At 39.7% G+C, this 18,354-nt stretch overlaps 1 protein-coding gene across 2 annotated transcripts in view; it reads right to left on the bottom strand.

The window, feature by feature from the left end:
* PLCB1 (phospholipase C beta 1) overlaps positions 1-18,354 on the bottom strand; it is a 692,285-nt gene that overhangs the window by 72,855 nt on the left and 601,076 nt on the right. For both annotated transcript variants that reach the window (XM_082644419.1, XM_082644420.1), the window contains exons 28-31: positions 1,527-1,603; positions 1,332-1,421; positions 806-863; positions 123-209 (exon numbers count right to left, since the gene is read on the bottom strand). In XM_082644419.1, coding sequence (XP_082500545.1) covers positions 123-209; positions 806-863; positions 1,332-1,421; positions 1,527-1,603 — 312 coding nt within the window. The remainder of the gene's footprint in view (positions 1-122; positions 210-805; positions 864-1,331; positions 1,422-1,526; positions 1,604-18,354) is intronic.

Genomic DNA, 18,354 nt, shown 5'->3' with positions numbered 1-18,354 from the left:
TGAGTTTCACATGCAAGAACTTGTCTGAGACTGTGTGAGACATACCTGAACGAGGGAGTTTTTATTCTAATTAAATGGAAAGAAAATGAAATCACTGTGTATTATTATTCCATTCAGTTTACCTTGGGCTTTTCGTCCAGGATCTGCTGACGTATCTCTTTGTGTTTCTCTACAAGTTTTTCTTGCCGTTTACTTTGTGCCTCTTCTAACTATAAGAAAGTTACAAAGACAATCATTTTCATCTAAATATTCAAGTGAATGTTTTCAGAAAATATTAAAACTTTTTCAGATCTGTGGCATATGTTTATTTCATATCCTGGTCAAGAACTGACCTTATAAGGGTAGGAGACTGCAAGTATTGAAGCTGGGTGATGGGTACACAGAGGGTGGGAGTGAGGTGACCGATGGATTATACCATTCTCATATTTTTGTTAAGGTTTGAAAATGTCCATAATACCAATTTAAAAATTAATGAAAAACCTTTGGAGGTTGCCACCTCTCTACCATTTGTGATAACTAAACGTTCTTTTGCCTAAGGTCCCCTTGACATCATGTTTCTGGGTTCCTGACTCTAGAAATGATTCTTAACGTCTATCTTCAGATTAACCTTTCTACATAGAGGTTTGCAATTAAACTTGCAGAAACACTGATTACAGACTGGCTGCTCTGGGAAGTAGCTCTGCTGGGTGCTGGTGATAAAGAGTTACAGTGAAGCACGGCTTTTCTCTCCATAGGCTCACATGGTATTTATCAAACATTCATACATGGTTTGCAAAAGAGAGAGAGATTCATCGGCATGACATACCCTCTTGATGTACTGCACCACCTCCTGGATGTATGACCGGATCATCTCTGTCTTTTCCCTGAAAGCAAATGACAAAGAGATCATTATATGAACTCATCCATCATCAACAAACATGGGAACCTCAGGCTTCCAGATGAAAGTTTACAGAACTCTCAACATCCTTCTTACTGCTGCAAGGAAGGTACCAATCTGCCAGCTCTGAACAAAGGTCAGGTTCCACCCAAGGCACAAGCTCTGTTTTCACTAAATGCCAGGAGGGTTGTCTGACAATATCAGAAGTGAAGATTTAGCCTTTTCCTTAGGGTGGGTCTTTACTCAGCCTTTACCTACAGGCCCTGTGGCCACCTCAAACCTTTATTGAACTGCTCTTTGAGTTTACTATGAAAAACCTTATAAAAAGGATCTTCAAAAAGGTTAATTAGAGGGTAAATTTCACAGATGGGTCTTTGTATGGTTGGAAGCTGTTATTCTGCTGTAGAATAATTCCCAGGTAAAAGGTGGGAGAAAGGGGGTTCTTTCTACTTACTCTTCCATCTGGCTTTTGTCTTTGGATTTAGCTTCTGTTATCTTCTCCTGTCTCTTTTTATCCATTTTCTTCTTTAATTCCTTCTTCTCTCTGAAGGCAAAATGGAAGTAAAATGGAAAAATGATCAAGCAAATAGCAATTGGTGTTTAATACCTTTACATATACAAATCCGTTGTAAAGAGAATGAAGGCTTACTTCTCACAAATTTCTTTAAGCTTCTTTAACTGATTATTCTGACATTCTTCAGCAACATCTGTCAATTTTTGAATAAGCTGAGGAAAGAAAATGCAAGTTGGCTATTTTACATTATCACAACCAAAGCACCTTTTCCCTTCCTCCCCCTCCACATGAAACAACAGTATCTGAGGTTAGAAAATCTAATGTTTAACAATGGTTAAGGGACTTCCCTCGTGGCGCAGCAGTTAGGAATCTGCCTGACAGTGCAGGGGACACGGGTTCAAGCCCTAGCCTGGAAGATCCCACATGCGCGGAGCAACTAAGCCCGTGTGCCACAGCTACTGAGCCTGTACTCTGGAGCCCATGAGCCACAACTACTGAAGCCCACACACCTAGACCCCATGCTCCACAACAAGAGAAGCCACCACAATAAGAAGCCCACACACCACAACGAAGAGTAGCCCCCACTAGCTGTAACTAGAGAAAGCCCGCATGCAGCGATGAAGACCCAATGCAGCCAAAAATAAATAAATAAATAAATAAATTTTAACAAAAACCAATAGTTAAAATCATCAGACATCTTACATAAGTAATAAGGACATAATTTTCAACCATTACATTATCTAGGTTTTAATATGAAATTCTTCTTTTTATCTGTTTCTAATTAAACAGGATTTCTTAAATTATTGGGTTAGTTACTGCAGCTTGTCTTTGTCAAGTGCAAAGACAACGAACAGTGTGGACCCAGGTACCAATCCACACTCTATGACTCACTACAACTATGACTTTGGTCATGGAGCCTATATTTTCTGAACCTACATTTTCTTGGTTATAAATGAGATAACCAATGCCTTTATATTTTGGAGGTACTATGAAGCTTAAAATAAAACTGAGTGTGATACAAATGTAAGATGTAATCAACTATAAATTATAATTCTTGGTTTCCAGCTTTCATTCCTTGCTTAATTGCTTCAAGAATGACATGAGTTACCCATCTTAGAAACTGATGTTTGTGTCCTGTGTGGGTAACTTCCAGTCACTTCTCTTTCTTTATTCTACATGAAGAACTTATGGAACCTTCTGCCATTGCTCAGGCAAAAATAGCAACTGGACTCAACCCTTCTTACTGGAGCATCAAATAGATGGTGTGGGCTTCCTATGAAAGGTCCATTCTGTTCCCCAGAGATGGAGATTCTCACATACAGCAGACTGAGTTAACCAGTTATATATATATATATATATATATATATATATATATATATATATATATTAGCTATGACAGTACCAAGGCAATATAATCATAACACTAGCAAACTTTCATTGGTAATTTACACATGCCAGGCATAGTTTGAAGAGTTTTAAATGTATTAACTTATTCAATCCTAAGAATTGTCCTGTGAGGTAAGAGCTATTGTCCTCATTTTACATATGAAGATACTGATGCACGGGACTCAAGTTCTGGGCTCATGTACTTGGTGGTACTTGGCAGAGCTGGGTACAAACCCAAATAAATCAGCCTCCGCAGTCTGTGGCCTTCACCACTCCCCCAAGCTGCCTTTTGTTGTGATTTTAGAAATTGTTTTAAAAACCTCTTCTTATCTAAGAGAATAAAAGAAATCGAGGGAGAAATTCTCTCACAGAATTACCATAAAGAATCCACATTAACTTGACATTAACATGAAATTTGATGCACTCATCTGTGAAGTGGATTAGATCTGAACAAATATTAACTGGAGCTTGGGCCAGCAGAAAGCCTATTTGAAATCACTGAAAATCATTCAAAAGAGGTTACCTAATCATGACTGTCACAATTAAAGAAATCATGAAATACTGTAGTTTAGTAATGCCATTTATCAAACCGTCTAGATTTAAAATCCTGTTGTGCAAAGACTCTGACCATTTCCTTGTGGATTCCCGCAGCACCTCTATTCTAGCTGAGGGGTACACACAGGGCCTTCACCTCCCCAGAGGACCTTTCTCCTCCCCTGTTCAGCCTAAGGAGTTAGAGGGTTATCAGGGGAGCCCCAACCTTGGTGGCAACATCAGAATCCCTTGTGAGCAACTTCTTAAAAATACACATTCCAGGACCTGTTCCTAGGCCTATGGACTCCACATGTCTAGGGGCAGGGCCTGGGAATCAGTGTTTTCAAAATCTCCTCAGATGATGTGGATTCTTTGCCAGATTTAGGGAGTCTCAGTGAGCTCGCCCTCCTTCTATAGTCACTGCTAAGTCTCCCAGCAACACTTCTGAATTCAGTGACATTCATGCTTCTGTTTCCGTGTTCTCATCTCCATCATTCACCCTAGTCCAGAATCGTTTCTTGATTATGGCAGCACCTGTTCACATTTATAGCTTTCTTCCCCACTCCTGCCCTCTTCCTCAGCGACAGCAACATCCAGGCAATGAAACCACTGAGCTTGAGATCTCCCAGCTCTTCTACCCACTTGATTCTGAGTTTTATTTCCATTTGTTTTCAGCCCCCACACAACTGCCAGCAGCAACTTCACTCAAGGTTCTGCAAAAGTTTCCTGTCTGCTGCATCCCCTGGCCTTCCTTTTTGCCCCTCCCTTGCACCAGCTGCACTTGTTTTTTATTCTTCTCAGAACTAATTCCCACCTCCTTTGCTCCCAGAACACACACCTTTATCTAAACTATTCAAGTTAGTCACAATTCAACAAATATTTGTCAAATGCCTACTAAAGACCTGGCATTATTCTAGAAACACTGAGCTGATGAGTTGGCTTTCTAGATCTTGCTACTCAAAATATGGTCCAGGAGACAGCAGCATTGGCATTACCAGGGAACACAGCAGAAATGCAAATTCTCAGGCCCTAACACAATGGACTAAACAAAAATCTGTGTTTTAACAAGATTCCCAGGAAATTCATGTGCACATTATTGGGGAAGATGGAGACAGTTTAGAAGAAGCCCTCTGTTATGCACTGAATGTTTGTGTTCCCCCAAAATACATATATTGAAATCCTGACCCCCAGTGTAATGGTATTAGGAGGTGGGACCTTTGGGTGATTAGGTCATGAGGGTGGAGTCCTCATGAATGTGATTGGTGCCCATAATTGTAAGAGAAACCACAAGAGCTCTCTCACCCCTTCCAACATGTGAGGACACAGTTAGAAGAAAGCTATCTATAAACTGGGAAGTGGGCTCTCACCAGAGGCCAATTCTACTCGTGCCTTAATTTTGGACTTCTCAGCCTTCAGAACTGTCAGAAATAAATATTCATTGTTTAAGTCACCCAGTTTCTAAGGCACCTTCTCAAATTCCCTCTTTTCTGTCCCAAAAGAGCTGCAGAACTTTGTCTGCATTGTCTTCATTACCCCAGACTCAGCTTCCTCACCTCTGAGTCAGGGATAATGTTTCTTTCCTGGGGTGGCTGTGAAAGCTGGAAGAGAAGACACATGTGCAATTCCTAATAAACCAGGTCATAGGTTCTTAGCTTGGTTTCCTTACCCTTCCTTCCCAGAGGAAGGTTTTCCTTTTCTTTTTGTCCCATCTTCTTCTCCCTGTGGGAGGACAACCATTTCACTTTCTTCTCTCAAACTTTCTTCTGCACTGGATACATTCATTCCCTGTGCCTAAAAGCACATCTCTATTTTCTTATCCTCCCAGAACCCTGAACTTTTGTTCCACCTTTGATCTTCCTTTCCTTTCCATCCCTAAAATGGAAGACCAACAGCTGCTTCCACAGCTGTAATGCCCCACTGCCACAGTCTTCAACCCCACCATCTTTTCCATTCTAACTACCGGCATTTACCTGATTTTGCTTTAAGATTACAAAAACTTTTTTGTTACTAAACTCATTGGCCATGTCTCAGGACTGAACTTTTATTATTCTAGAGATTCATAAATTTTCTTATCTCATTGTATCCTTAGGATCTCAGTAATTTTTTCATGGCATCCCCTAGGCCAAAAGAAATAAAGGAACAGTTCTATTTATTTATTAAATGGTTAGGTCCAAATAACTTAATAGTAGTACTTTGCACAGAATCCAACAGATATTGCTCTGTTTCCTTCAAAAATATAAAATATCCTACAATGCCCCTGTGAGTTCAACGTGGTGCCTCAGAGTGACGTGGCACATGGTTTGGGAATCGTGACTTTATCATTTTGATAGGATTCCAGCTGCCAACCACACTCATAAGAAGCTCTCTTTCCTTCATTTACAGTATCTCCAGCAACTCCCACAGTCACTCTTCTCTGATTCTTTTAAGTGCTTCAATTCATTTCTGCATCAATTGCCTTTGACAATCTCTAGCTGAGGATGGCTCACCAGCATCTCAACATCTTTCACAGAAGGCAAGTCATCATATTTTCCCATTAAGTATCATCACTCAGGTTAAAAGTGTGCATTACATTTGACTGCCCTCTTGGGTGCTTTCCCCATCTGTTGAGTCCTGGAGAATTGTTCATTTCTCCTGTCACCATGTTATCTCTTGGCTTTGTGTTAACAGCACTCTGGTGTAGATCCTCATTAACTCCTGTCTGGACTTTGCAAGTATTCTCTCCCTGCCCTAAATCTCTCCATAGTCCTTCTGCTCCATATCACAAATAGTATTTTTTGTATGTCCCCAGCCTTAACTGGCTCTCTATCCTCAAATATGTTACACTCCAGCTCTAAATTTCCTTTCCTGATTAGCATTCAGCATACTCAATAAATTAGGCAGTATTTTACTCTCAGACTGTCTGGGCAGATACCTGCTTCTATACTTTTTCTCATGTTATTTTTCCACCTGGATGATATTCCCATTTGAATGAGAGACAGCACAGATGTAGGGCATTCCCATGGTTGCAGAAATTCCACTGGACTGTGCTGCTCAACTCCTGATAAGGGAGTAGGCACCAGCCAGTGTTTCCCCTTGTCTATGTCCCTTTCCTTTTTAAACCAGTCACTGGTGATTGCCCTTTGATTGCCCAGATAACTCTAGTCCTTAGTCCTTCACTGGCTTTTTTGATATCACTTATACATATTTGCCTTTGTGTGTATGTACATTATTATTTCTCTCGAAAAGAATGCCACTGATGCATCCTTTCTTAATATGGTTTTTTGGACACCAGGCTCTACATAAAATATGCACTCAAAAATTATCGTGGGGCTTCCCTGGTGGCACAGTTGTTGAGAGCCCGCCTGTCGATGCAGGGGACACGGGCTCGTGCCCCGGTCCGGGAAGATCCCACATGCCGCGGATTGGCTGGGCCCGTGAGCCATGGCCGCTGAGCCTGTGCTTCCGGAGCCTGTGCTCCACAACAGGAGAGGCCACAGCAGTGAGAGGCCCGTGTACTGAAAAAGAAAAATATATATATATTGTGAATCAAATCTGTTAAGTTTAAGAACCACATTGACCCGGACCTTGGTGATGGCTATGGTGCATCATGTCCAAGCCATGGGCTGTCTTACTGAAAATACTTCTTAAACTACATAATTTTGATATTTAACAAGCTAAGTTTCATTCCTTTTAAGAACAAATGCCTTATTGTGAAATCCAGGCATTTTTTTGTGTGTGTGGCTTTTGCACGAAACTAATGAAAATAGTGTCTCCATAGAATCCCAAAGAATATGTTTAAAAAAGGACAATATCTCTGTGTTTAATATTGCAAATGTTCTTCCACTCTGCTCAGCTCCCCTTGGTCTCCCCAACTCTCACATACAACAGACCCCTCCCTGAACATTCTGCCCTTTTCAGCTATTTTCAAAAGATCACTCTTACTATAATTCTGCTCTTACAGCATTTACTGTTTTCATTTAAACTTCCTCTACTTAAAGTCCAGGAGACAGTGATTAATATTATGACTTTGTTAATAATATGACACTATTGTCAGACTCACATTAAACTGGCAATGAGATTACATCTAGGCATTAATAATTTATCTCTTTCTTACCCTAGAAAGAGAGAGTGTGGGGCTCAACTATAGTTTTCTCTACCCAATACTACTTCAGAAAGAACTTCCTCTCCTTTCTGAGAACTGGTTCTGTGCCTAATGTGGTTTCCATGGAACTGCTGTGTTCTTTACACCCATCTCTGGGCCAAGGTAACTGGTCCAGGGAGGCATAGATCCAAGTAGGACCAGTCATACCCCAACTCTAGCCACAGGTGATTGGTCTAAGGTTGCTAGCTTGGCCAGTCATATCACACTAAAAAGGCTTGCCCCAAGATTGTTCCAACCTGTCATTAGCGAAAGAAATATAACTTGGAAGGGGTTGATGCCTATATTTTCTGACAAGGGGAAGCCTGTGTGCTGCTTTGGACAAAAATAATACTGACATGCCGAGAAAATCAGGAGAGAAAGGGAGAGAGACAGAGACAGACAAACATAGGAAGTGCTGTGAGTGGTTTCTGGTAGGCGTCTCTTTATCCCTTCCCTTCTCCTGTGTGGATGGTCAACCCTTCTTTACATGACCTTCCCCTATGTACTTTTCTAGTATATACTATTCTTGTCTAAGTGAGTCCAATATAGGTTTCTGTCACTTGTAACCAAGGGAATCCTGACAAAATAAATAAATAAATAAATAAATAATAAAAATTTTTACTCCTTAATCCCCAAATAAGATGAAAGAACCTGTGAGCATTGGGTCCGGGATTTCTATTTCATGAAGTGTGAAAATAGGACCCAGAAGAGGGATTTTTCACACAATAATTGAAGTGCCTTTTAACTGACCTAAGGGTACTCTCACTTTGTTGTATTTACTAGCAGACAGGCTCTACTCAAAGAACCGTTCAATCATATATTAGCCACAAGACTCACTGAAGATAGAAAAGAACAAAAAATTAGTTTAGAATTCCTAGGGGGAAAGAAGTCGAGAGTACATGGTAAACTGAAAAGCAGTAAACAACATTTAATTTTAACTTTTAATATGATTTCTTTTTCTGGCCCAAAGGAATAGACATTTCAATTATTTTGTTTGTTTACCACTCATGACAACTCTCCTAGTTAAATGTTCCATACCTTTTATGGAATGAAAAAGGAAAACTCTGGGGAGTATAATTTCATGCTTGTTCTCAGCTCCATGCTGAATTTCACTTGGTTTAGTCATTTGATGGTGAGGGAATGGTTTCCAAGGAAGAGACTAATTCCTTGACTCTAACTTAAAAGGGATAGAAAAATATGTGGACAGAAATTGTCATGTTTAGAGCCTCTTATAAGAAGGACAATTTGGGAAAATGTGCAAAGAGCCAAGTGTAGAGTGTACATACTTCAGGCAAACTCATCTTCCTTCTCCCTTCACTCATAAGTGGAGAAGATAGCACCTTCTTTTCTGCTAGTGAAAGCATCCACTCTGAGTTTTCACCATAAATTGCTTGTTTTTCTTCTACAAAGAATTAATTTATGATGCTTCTAAACTAAGAAATCATCTACTGATTAAACGCATTACTGATAATTTAAAAACTAGGTGGAATTTTATACTGGCGTGTTTCCTGTCCATTCAAATTGAAAAATATTTATTCATTCATTCCACCAATATTTACTGAGCACATATGATGTGCTGGATACTGTGTATTGATGGTCCAACTGGGAGTTGGCAGAGAAGTCCTGTCCAGGTGGAGCTCACGTTCCCCACCAGCTCACTTCTTTTCTCAGAAGCAGCAGAAAGTCTTGGACTAAAAGACCAACCACCTTGATTCTTTTCTGAGATAGTCTTTCATACCTATGAAATTCATTTCTTTTTAAATTTCCATATCTAAACAGAATTTATAGCTGCTTATTTGAATCTAATGGTTTAAGGAATCCTTGAAATTTTCTTTTTACTTGCTGGGCAAAACAATAAATGAAAGTGAAAATCTGCGCATGACTCCTAGTCAATGTCAATAAGTTGGCCCAATGAATCCACAGTATTTAAAATTGTTTTTCACTTTTAAAATATGCCAAAGTAAATGTCAGCTTCTTAGCTTTCTGGGAAATATAAATGGGTCAATGTAGCATACTCCCTTGAATGATATTTCTGGTATTCCTTTATAAGACTATCAACTGGAAATATCTTCAAACTTTAAAAAAATCAAGAAATTTGGTAAAGGAAGCTCTAGTAAATGTGTTTTATCATCGTAGATGATGCCTGGGTTTTGCCATCTTAATTCTTGGGCCTTGTTACCTGATCAGTAAAATATAGCAAAATTTTAAAATTATATTATGTGTGTTTTTAAATTTTTTGTTTAAAAATTGAATGATGATATTTAAATGTCCTGAAAATCATAAAAGTAGATATTTATGGCCATGAAATATTTATTTTAATGATAAATGGAATTCATTTTTACAATAAAAGAAGTTTCACTTAAAATGATTCATATATAGTTTTAAGTACAAATTTATAACAGGCAAAGAATTACCCCTTTGTAATTATAAAAGGTTAATGAAGTTACTCGTAAGAGTTTTTGAAAAGTTGGTGTAGTATCACATATGACACAATTATGGATTTTTGATTAAATTAAAAGAAAAGGAGAAAATGGTTGTATAGGATCAAGTTAGTTGAGATCATTATATCTGATTAAACCAATTGGAAACAAAAATCCAAACCACCAAAATTTCAGGATCAGGCTTCATAATTCTGAAAGATATCAAGACCATTTAATTTAGAATAGATGAAATAAATATTGCTTATCACTCAGATGTGGGAAAATAACTATACTGTGCAAAGTGGAGGTTTTCAAATAATTAAGAAAGGAGATCTGACTAAAAGAGACATGATTTGTCCTGTGGTTTGTAACTGAAATAGTGCAACAAATCAAGGGCTTAATATTTCAATAGTCTGTTTGAAAGCTAGAACCAGAAGAGCTGCCCATGAAGATGAGTAGCACAGCATGTCAGCTTCTTTTTTCCTTAATGCAAAATATATCATTTCAAGCATCTCTCTCTTACCATATGGAGTGCAATGAGTCTTGTAATTCCAGAGGGCACAAACTAAATTGTCAGACTTGTGAATTCTATTTTGGAATTTTCCTTTCAGCAGAATTTCTTCTGTTCTTTAAGCTTCTTTAGGTTGATGCAAGTCAAAACTATTATTTTCTTTGCCTTTGGGGATAGGTTTTGTTTACTGACTCTTTTCCCTCAATCTTACCTAAATAGTTATCAGTTAACACAAAAAATATACTAAGACATACTGTGTGCACACAAAAGTAAAAATAAGATTTTTTTATTGCTTTAAACTGAAATCCTTAATTATTATTTTAATAGATCTGAGAGTTGAATCATCTCTGCATTCTATAAACTAAGTGAAACTAGCATTATAGTTAGAGGGAAACTTTACAAGCACTCTTGTACAAATTTTTATTTAGAAAAAAGGATACAAACACTCAAAGAGGTGAAATGATTTAGCTAAAGTTACATAACTAAAAGTGAAAGTCATGTCTCCTCACTTTAAATCTTGTACAAATTGTCCTTTGGTAAAGAATGATGACTATGTTCTAGGCACTGTGTTAAGTTTCCATGGATTATTTTATTGAATCTCACATCCAAACTGTGAGGGCTATGTGTTGATTTTTGCAAAAAAAAAAAAAAAAAAAAAAAGGCCTAATTCTACACCATACCCTGCATTCACACTCTTTGCAATATGACTTGTGGTTCCTCTAAATAAGAGATAGAGTCTATTTCCCAATCCCTTGTATCCAGACAAGTCTTATGACTTGCTTGGAGAAAGAAATTGTAAGATCTGTTGAGACTTTACCTACTTCTGCTTGCTCTCATTTGGAATCCTTTCCAACTTCTACATGGACAAGCCCAGGCTAACCATGCTGGATGATGAGAGATGTGTATCAGTTATCTGCTTGGACCAGTTGACAATCAGCCAACCTTCAGGAGCAGAGCCTCTAAGTAACTGGCAACTGAACCACAGACACATGAATGAGCACAGGCAGGACTAGAAGATACATCCAATTGAGTCAAGCTCATATTGCTACACATAGAAACATGAGCTAAGTAAATAGTTGTGTTTTAAGGCAATAAGTTTTGAGGTGTTTGTTATGCAACAACGCTAATGGATAAAGATGGGTATACTATTACTAGGTCCATCTGACTTCACAACCTGTGTTCTTAACCATAGTAAGCCCTTGAGGGCAGAGACAACATTTAGGCTTGGTCCACAGGAATCCCCCCACCAGTATGAGGACCACAGTAGGCCTTCAATAACTTTGACTTAAACAATTATATGAGCATATTTTATGCTCTCTAAATTGCCCAACCTCCCAAAAATAATAAACTAAAAGATAGCATAAACTCTGTGGGTCAAAAGAATGAGACAATCCAACAGAAAAGTAGGTAATGGATATAAACAGTTTGTAGAAAAAAGGAATACAAATGGGCAATACACACATGGATATATGCTCATTTTTTTAAAACACTTTTATTGGAGTATAATTGCTTTACAATGGTATGTTAGTTTCTGCTTTACAACAAAGTGAATCAGTTATACATATACATATATCCCCATATCTCTTCCCTCTTGCGTCTCCCTCCCTCCCACCTTCCCTATCTCACCCTTCTAGCTGGTCACAAAGCATTGAGCTGATCTCCCTGTGCTATGCCACTGCTTCCCACTAGCTATTTTACATTTGGTAGTGTATATATGTCCATACATACACTACCACTCTCTCACTTTGTCCCAGCTTACCCTTCCCTTTCCCCATGTCCTCAAGTCCATTCTCTAGTAAGTCTGCGTCTTTATTCCCATCTTGCCTTTAGGTTCTTCACGACTTTTTTTTTTTTTTTTTTTTTTTTAGATTCCATATATATGTGTTAGCATACGGTATTTGTTTTTCTCTTTCTGACTTACTTCACTCTGTATGACAGACTCTAGGTCCATCCACCTCAATACAAATAACTCAATTTCATTTCTTTTTATGGCTGAGTAATATTCCATTGTACATATGTGCCACATCTTCTTTATCCATTCATCTGTCAATGGACACTTAGGTTGCTTCCATGTCCTGGCTATTGTAAATAGAGCTGCAATGAGCATTGTGGTACATGACTCTTTTTGAATTATGGTTTTCTCAGGGAATATGCCCAGTAGTGGGATTGCTGGGTCATATGGTAGTTCTATTTTTAGTTTTTTAAGGAATCTCCATACTGTTCTCCATAGTGGCTGTATCAATTTACATTCCTACCAACAGTGCAAGAGGTTTCCCTTTTCTCCACACCCTCTCCAGCATTTATAGTTTGTAGATTTTTTGATGATGGCCATTCTGACCAGTGTGGGATGATATCACATTGTAGTTTTGACTTGCATTTCTCTAATGATTAATGATGTTGAGCATCCTTTCATGTGCTTGTTGGCAATCTGTGTATCTTCTTTGGAGAAATGTCTATTTAGGTCTTCTGCCCACATATGTTCAGTTTTGATCATGATTAAATCAATAGAAATGAAGATAAATATCATTTCTATCCATATATCCATATCTATCTATCTTTAGAAAAAATCAATTCTATTAGGGTTACCCAATGATGATTAGGAAAATTAACAAATAAGAACACATTTTGACAAATTGCTTCATTCTTTATTTCATTACTAAAGTCTTGTATTGATTTGTCATTTCTTATTTGGTAGAGAATGTAAAGTTTTCAGAAAAGCTAAATCATTTATTTCCCAAGAAAGATGATCCTGCATTAAAGTCAGAATATTGAAGGAAGACAGATCACACTACCGTAGAGTTAGTTACTTCCTGACACTGCAATTACTCCTGGCACATATACTTCAGCTGAGCGACCATAGAAGTGAGAAAATTCAATGTTGGCTCTCAGACAGGCTGCAGCAGCAAATGGTGCTAATAAAAATCATCAAAAAGGAAGATGATGAGCACCCTCAGGCTGTAGCAGGATGTCAAAAACTGCAAATACAAATTTATATTTGAACTCAAGATTTCCTAGCCAATTCATGTATTGTAAGAAAAAAAGAGGAGATGAGGGGCTTTCATTAAAAACAATGATTTGTGCACATTATCTCATTATTCCTCCTTAAAGTTCAATAAAGTGAGGATATTCTTATCTTCATTGGAAATATGAGAAAACAGAAATTCTGAGTGGTCACACAGCTACTCTGGGGGAGCACTGGCCAGAAATGAGGACATTTGACTCCAGACCCTCACTCATCACCACTCACATCTGATGGGCCATTCCATTAGTAGCTGGTCAGTATCCACCCAGAGCTTTCACTGTGAAACACAACTTTCATTCCCCAGAATTGGAAGGGAATTGGGAGCACTCAGCTCAAGAGCTACTAGTGTTGGTTTGATGTCCAGGAATGATTGCTGGTGGGATAGGCAGGAGGATGTATAAGAAGAATCCCGACCATTAAGGTCTATGTGAAGGAAAGGAGAAATGAATGGGCTTGGAACACGTGGGAGACAAAATACGAGAAAGAGGAGAAAAGGTAGGAAGTAAAGCAAAACAAAACAAGCCTCTGCATAGGATAAAGAGTATGGTGCTGTGAGAGAGAATGAGGAAATGTTTTATTGATGCCACTGAAAAGGAGAAAGAAGAGAGAAGACAAAATGGCGGGTCAAACCCTGAGGCAATTGAGAAGTGACCCCATGGATGTCACCACAAAACCTCCTCTCCGTAAGCGATGGATGTTGAGCCTTGAACGTGATGTTGGGGCTGATTCTGAGAGTGATCGAGAACCCTCAGAGGGACCCCCTAAGAATTTCTATCACTTACCAAACTCTCATTTAAAATTAAGACCTTACCCTAATGGTATGACTAAACCCAGGGTCAACCTATGGCAGTTGATGAAAAACAGGTAAGTTAGAGCAGATTCCCCAGCCATAGAGTTCTTTCCTGGAACAGAGATCCTTCACTGGGCTCCACAGAGCCCCAAGATATCTATGAGGAGACTTCAGGGGGTGCAAGAACTTCAGTGGGGTTGGGGAACCTACATCTTTATTTTCACTCACCCTTAACTGAAAGTAACTGTTTCCTTCTATAATGAACACAGACAGGAAATCACAGGAGTGAATTCCATAGGACCTGTGCCTTTGTCACCAAGAGATAACCATCCAGCTTGATGGTCAAACTATGAAGAGTGGAGAGCACGATTTATTTCCTATTTCAACCAAGAGGAAATTTACACTTATTTTAAAATGCATTTTGAACAGAGATAAGGATCAATGGCTCTAAAACCTGATTCTTCAATGTGAATGTGTAACACGTCACATGGGACTCCTATCAAAATGCGAATTGTGATTTAGCAGTCTGGGGTGGGACCTGAGACTCTGCATGTCTAACAGGCTGGCTCCCAGGTGATTTGGGGACCACACTTTGAGTAACTGGGCTGCAGAGCTGCTTGGATGTAGAGTTTTAAAAATGATGGTTCTTATTTAGACAGGTAGAACAAGTTCTTTGAGTCCTTTGAGCTATAGAGTCTATGAAGCTTGGTGTGCATTTAACACCTCCTATGATAACATGAAAAGTTATCTCAAAAATATTCTCTTGGTGTTTATTAATTTCTGTGGTTAGGCAAATTGTTCCCACATCTGTGTCTCCATAGCAGTTTGTTGATAGCTGTCTATGGTTTCATTTATCACATGGTATTAATGACTGTAGTACATGATCCCTGTGCATGTGCTGACCACGCCTTCCTCATCTTTACCTCCAGTGTCTATCAGAGGGTTTGGCAGATATTAAGTTGTAATGCACATTTGGCAGGGAGTTTATTTTTATTTTTTTTTGTTGTTGTACGCGGGCCTCTCACTGTTGTGGCCTCTCCTGTTGCGGAGCACAGGCTCCAGATGTGCAGCCTCAGCGGCCATGGCTTACGGGCACAGCCGCTCCGCGCCATGTGGGATCTTCCCGGACCGGGGTACAAACCCTGCATTGGCAGGTGGACTCTCAACCACTGCGCCACCAGGGAAGCCCTGGCAGGGAGTTTATTGATGCCATGGTTTCTTTCTCAATCCTTGAACTGTGGGTTCACATTTGCATTTAATTCCCAAAGCAATTTTGGGAGATAAAATATCTTCTGCCTAATTCTCCACATCACCAAAATACTCCTTTTTACCTGGGGCCTACTTGCTTTTTAATTACACTTCCACTTGTCTAATTTAGCCTAAGAGGCCTGTTGGTAATTCAGAACCACAAGCAAAGATAGAACTGACACTTCTAGGTGCCTTTCAGTCAAAAGACTTCCTGGCAGAACAATTTGTAGTTATTACAAATGGGGTTGATAGAAAGTTCTGCCACATGTTAGCTAAAGGCATGTAGTGTAAGTTGTGGATGCCCTGAAATGGCCATAAAATAAACTCTGTGTGGTCCTAAATCCCAGTTGTTTGGGTCTTAACCTTCTTAACAAAGGCCCATACAGGTTTGTTCAAGAGCACTGGCACTTTATCTAAACCCAAATCCACAATCACAGTGGTGAAGGATGGAACATCTTGAGTAAGTTGCTTATATTTGGCCTGAAAGGGCCAGGCTGGCTTGGATGTATATGTATGTTTTTCTGAAAACGTTTTCAAGCTTTCATTGTGGACACACTCATTCCTTCTTGGGGAAAAGGAGGCAGAGGCACATGTTCTGAGATTGTCACCTCGAGTGACAGTTCCACCAGCTCTCCTGCTCCAGTGGCCCTTCGGGTGGGATTTTCCCACCTATAAGTTCAGCTTGGTCTTCCCCAGTTCCCCACCAACCTCCTCCTTCAGGGGAATATCTGTTGTGCAGCTTTTCATGCCCCCATCTGGTGGGATTTGATGTGGTGCTCACCCTCACATATGCCTCCCAGAACTCTGAGATTGTGTAGCTGTTGCCTGTGATTTCTGAATCTAATTTCTGAAATGCAAGTCTCCTTCCTCCCAGGAGGCCTTTCTGGGATGTCTGGGCTTCTGTGTTAATTCACACTTTTTTTTTTTTTTTTTTTTTTTTTTTAATGTAGAGCCTTCTTTTAATTTATTTATTTTTATTTTTGACTGTGTTGGGTCTTCGTTTCTGTGCAAGGGCTTTCTCTAGTTGTGGCAAGCGGGGGCCACTCTTCATTGCGGTGCGCGGGCCTCTCACTGTCGCGGCCTCTCTTGTTGCGGAGAGGCTCCAGACGCGCAGGCTCAGTAGTTGTGGATCACGGGACCAGCTGCTCCATGGCACGCGGGATCTTCCCAGACCAGGGCTCGAACCTGTGTCCCCTGCATTAGCAGGCAGATTCTCAACCACTGCACCACCAGGGAAGCCCTAATTCACAGTTTTAATTCTTTTTTCAGGAATGTTCTGTGAGTACTGGTCTTCCCTCTTATTCTGCCATGTCTCTTATGAACTGCCATGTTTCTTTCCTTCAGGAATGAATCTTGTCAGAGGTTGGCACTCTGAGGAAACTTCAGATGATTATGGCTGGATTGCCTCGTCTTTGAAGTAACATTGACCCTGTTAGTCAACTTCAGTAGTCTGCGGGAGAACGCCAAGACTTCTAACCCTCAGGTTCCTATTCCTCTGAACTGTGCTTCTGGATGGCACTTTCCTGGGGCCCCATTCCTCACCATGTACTCCCAGCTCAGCCTCACAGCCGTCCTTGTGAAAGTTACTTCAGATCACATCACTCATCTACTCAGAACCCTCCACTGGTTCCCATTGTGCTCTGAGTGGAACACAGAGGCCACAAGGAGCCTACAAGACCTGAGAGATCTGTCTCCAGCCCCAGAAGTCCCATCTCTCTGACCTAAGACCCTACAGTCCTCCTCAAACACGGCCACTCTACTGTTCTTCCAACACACAGGCCCATTCCCAACCCAGAGTCTTTGCCTTTGCTAATCCTTCTCCCTGGGAAAATCTTGTCCCATATGTTTGCATGGGCCCATCCTTCTCCTCCTCACTCAAATGCTGGCTTCTCAGTGAGTAACCCTCTGGTTATTCTATGTAAAATTTCAAACCACGCTCCTCATCCTTCCCCCACACCCACTCCCTAGTCTTCCACTTAGGATTGATTTTTTTTTTCCTAAGCCCTTATTACCAACTGACATATTTTACCAACTTATTGTGTTTATGGTCTCACCCCCACATCTAGAATGTAAGCTCCATAAAGGCTAGGATTGTAATTTTTATCCTCTACTATTTAAAAGTATTTGCTGAGTGGCTGTCTATTAAGTATTTGTTGACTAGATGAATGAATGAATCATGGTTTCTTTCTGAGGTGATGAAAATGTTCTAAAATTGGTGATGGTTGTACATATTTATGAATATACATAAACTAAAAACCATTGAACTGTACACTTTAAATACATAAATTGCAAGGAATGTGAAATAAAGCTGTTTAAAAAGAGAGAGTCATGGTATCTCAGCCATCCTAATGCAGGAGTTGGCATTTGTGTTCTGTGCTCTGTGTGAGTAGATGTGAGGTCATCTGAGAACATTGGTGTGAGATCTGAATTCGAAGGCATCTGAACAATGGTTATAAAGTAGGGGCTCTAGAGTCCGAGGACCAAGTTCAAATCCCAACTCTTCCATTTTCTGGTTGTGGAAACTTGGGAAATTCACTACATTTCTCTGTACGTTTTTAATCTGCAAAATGGGCTGAAAAGAGTACCAAATGCCAGTGTTGTGAGGATTAAATCAGACAATTTCTGCAAATGGTTTAGCACAGCATATTGTCCCTCCCATTGGGTGTGTTCAATACACAGTTGCTATTTTAATTTTTATTATTGTTATTATTTTCTGGAGTCCTAGGGATGGGGTACTGAGAAAGAAAGGTGGCAGTGGTTGTAGCTCCCAAAGCTATCATCTCCCATTAAAATTCACTTGGATTTTCTCAGGTCTGTCAAGGCAATCCCCGGTTTACGCTAAACCTGACCTCTGCCCGCATGTTCTTTCACTGCTTGATCTTACTTCAGTAGTTCACAAACAATGCAGCCCATCAAAAGCACATGGAGTTTT

Source organism: Mesoplodon mirus (genome assembly GCF_964341445.2).
Source record: "Mesoplodon mirus genome assembly, chromosome: 15".
NCBI lineage: Eukaryota > Metazoa > Chordata > Mammalia > Artiodactyla > Ziphiidae > Mesoplodon > Mesoplodon mirus.
The sequence above is the reverse complement of the archived record's forward strand: the minus strand, read 5'-3'. Positions and strand labels throughout refer to the sequence as shown.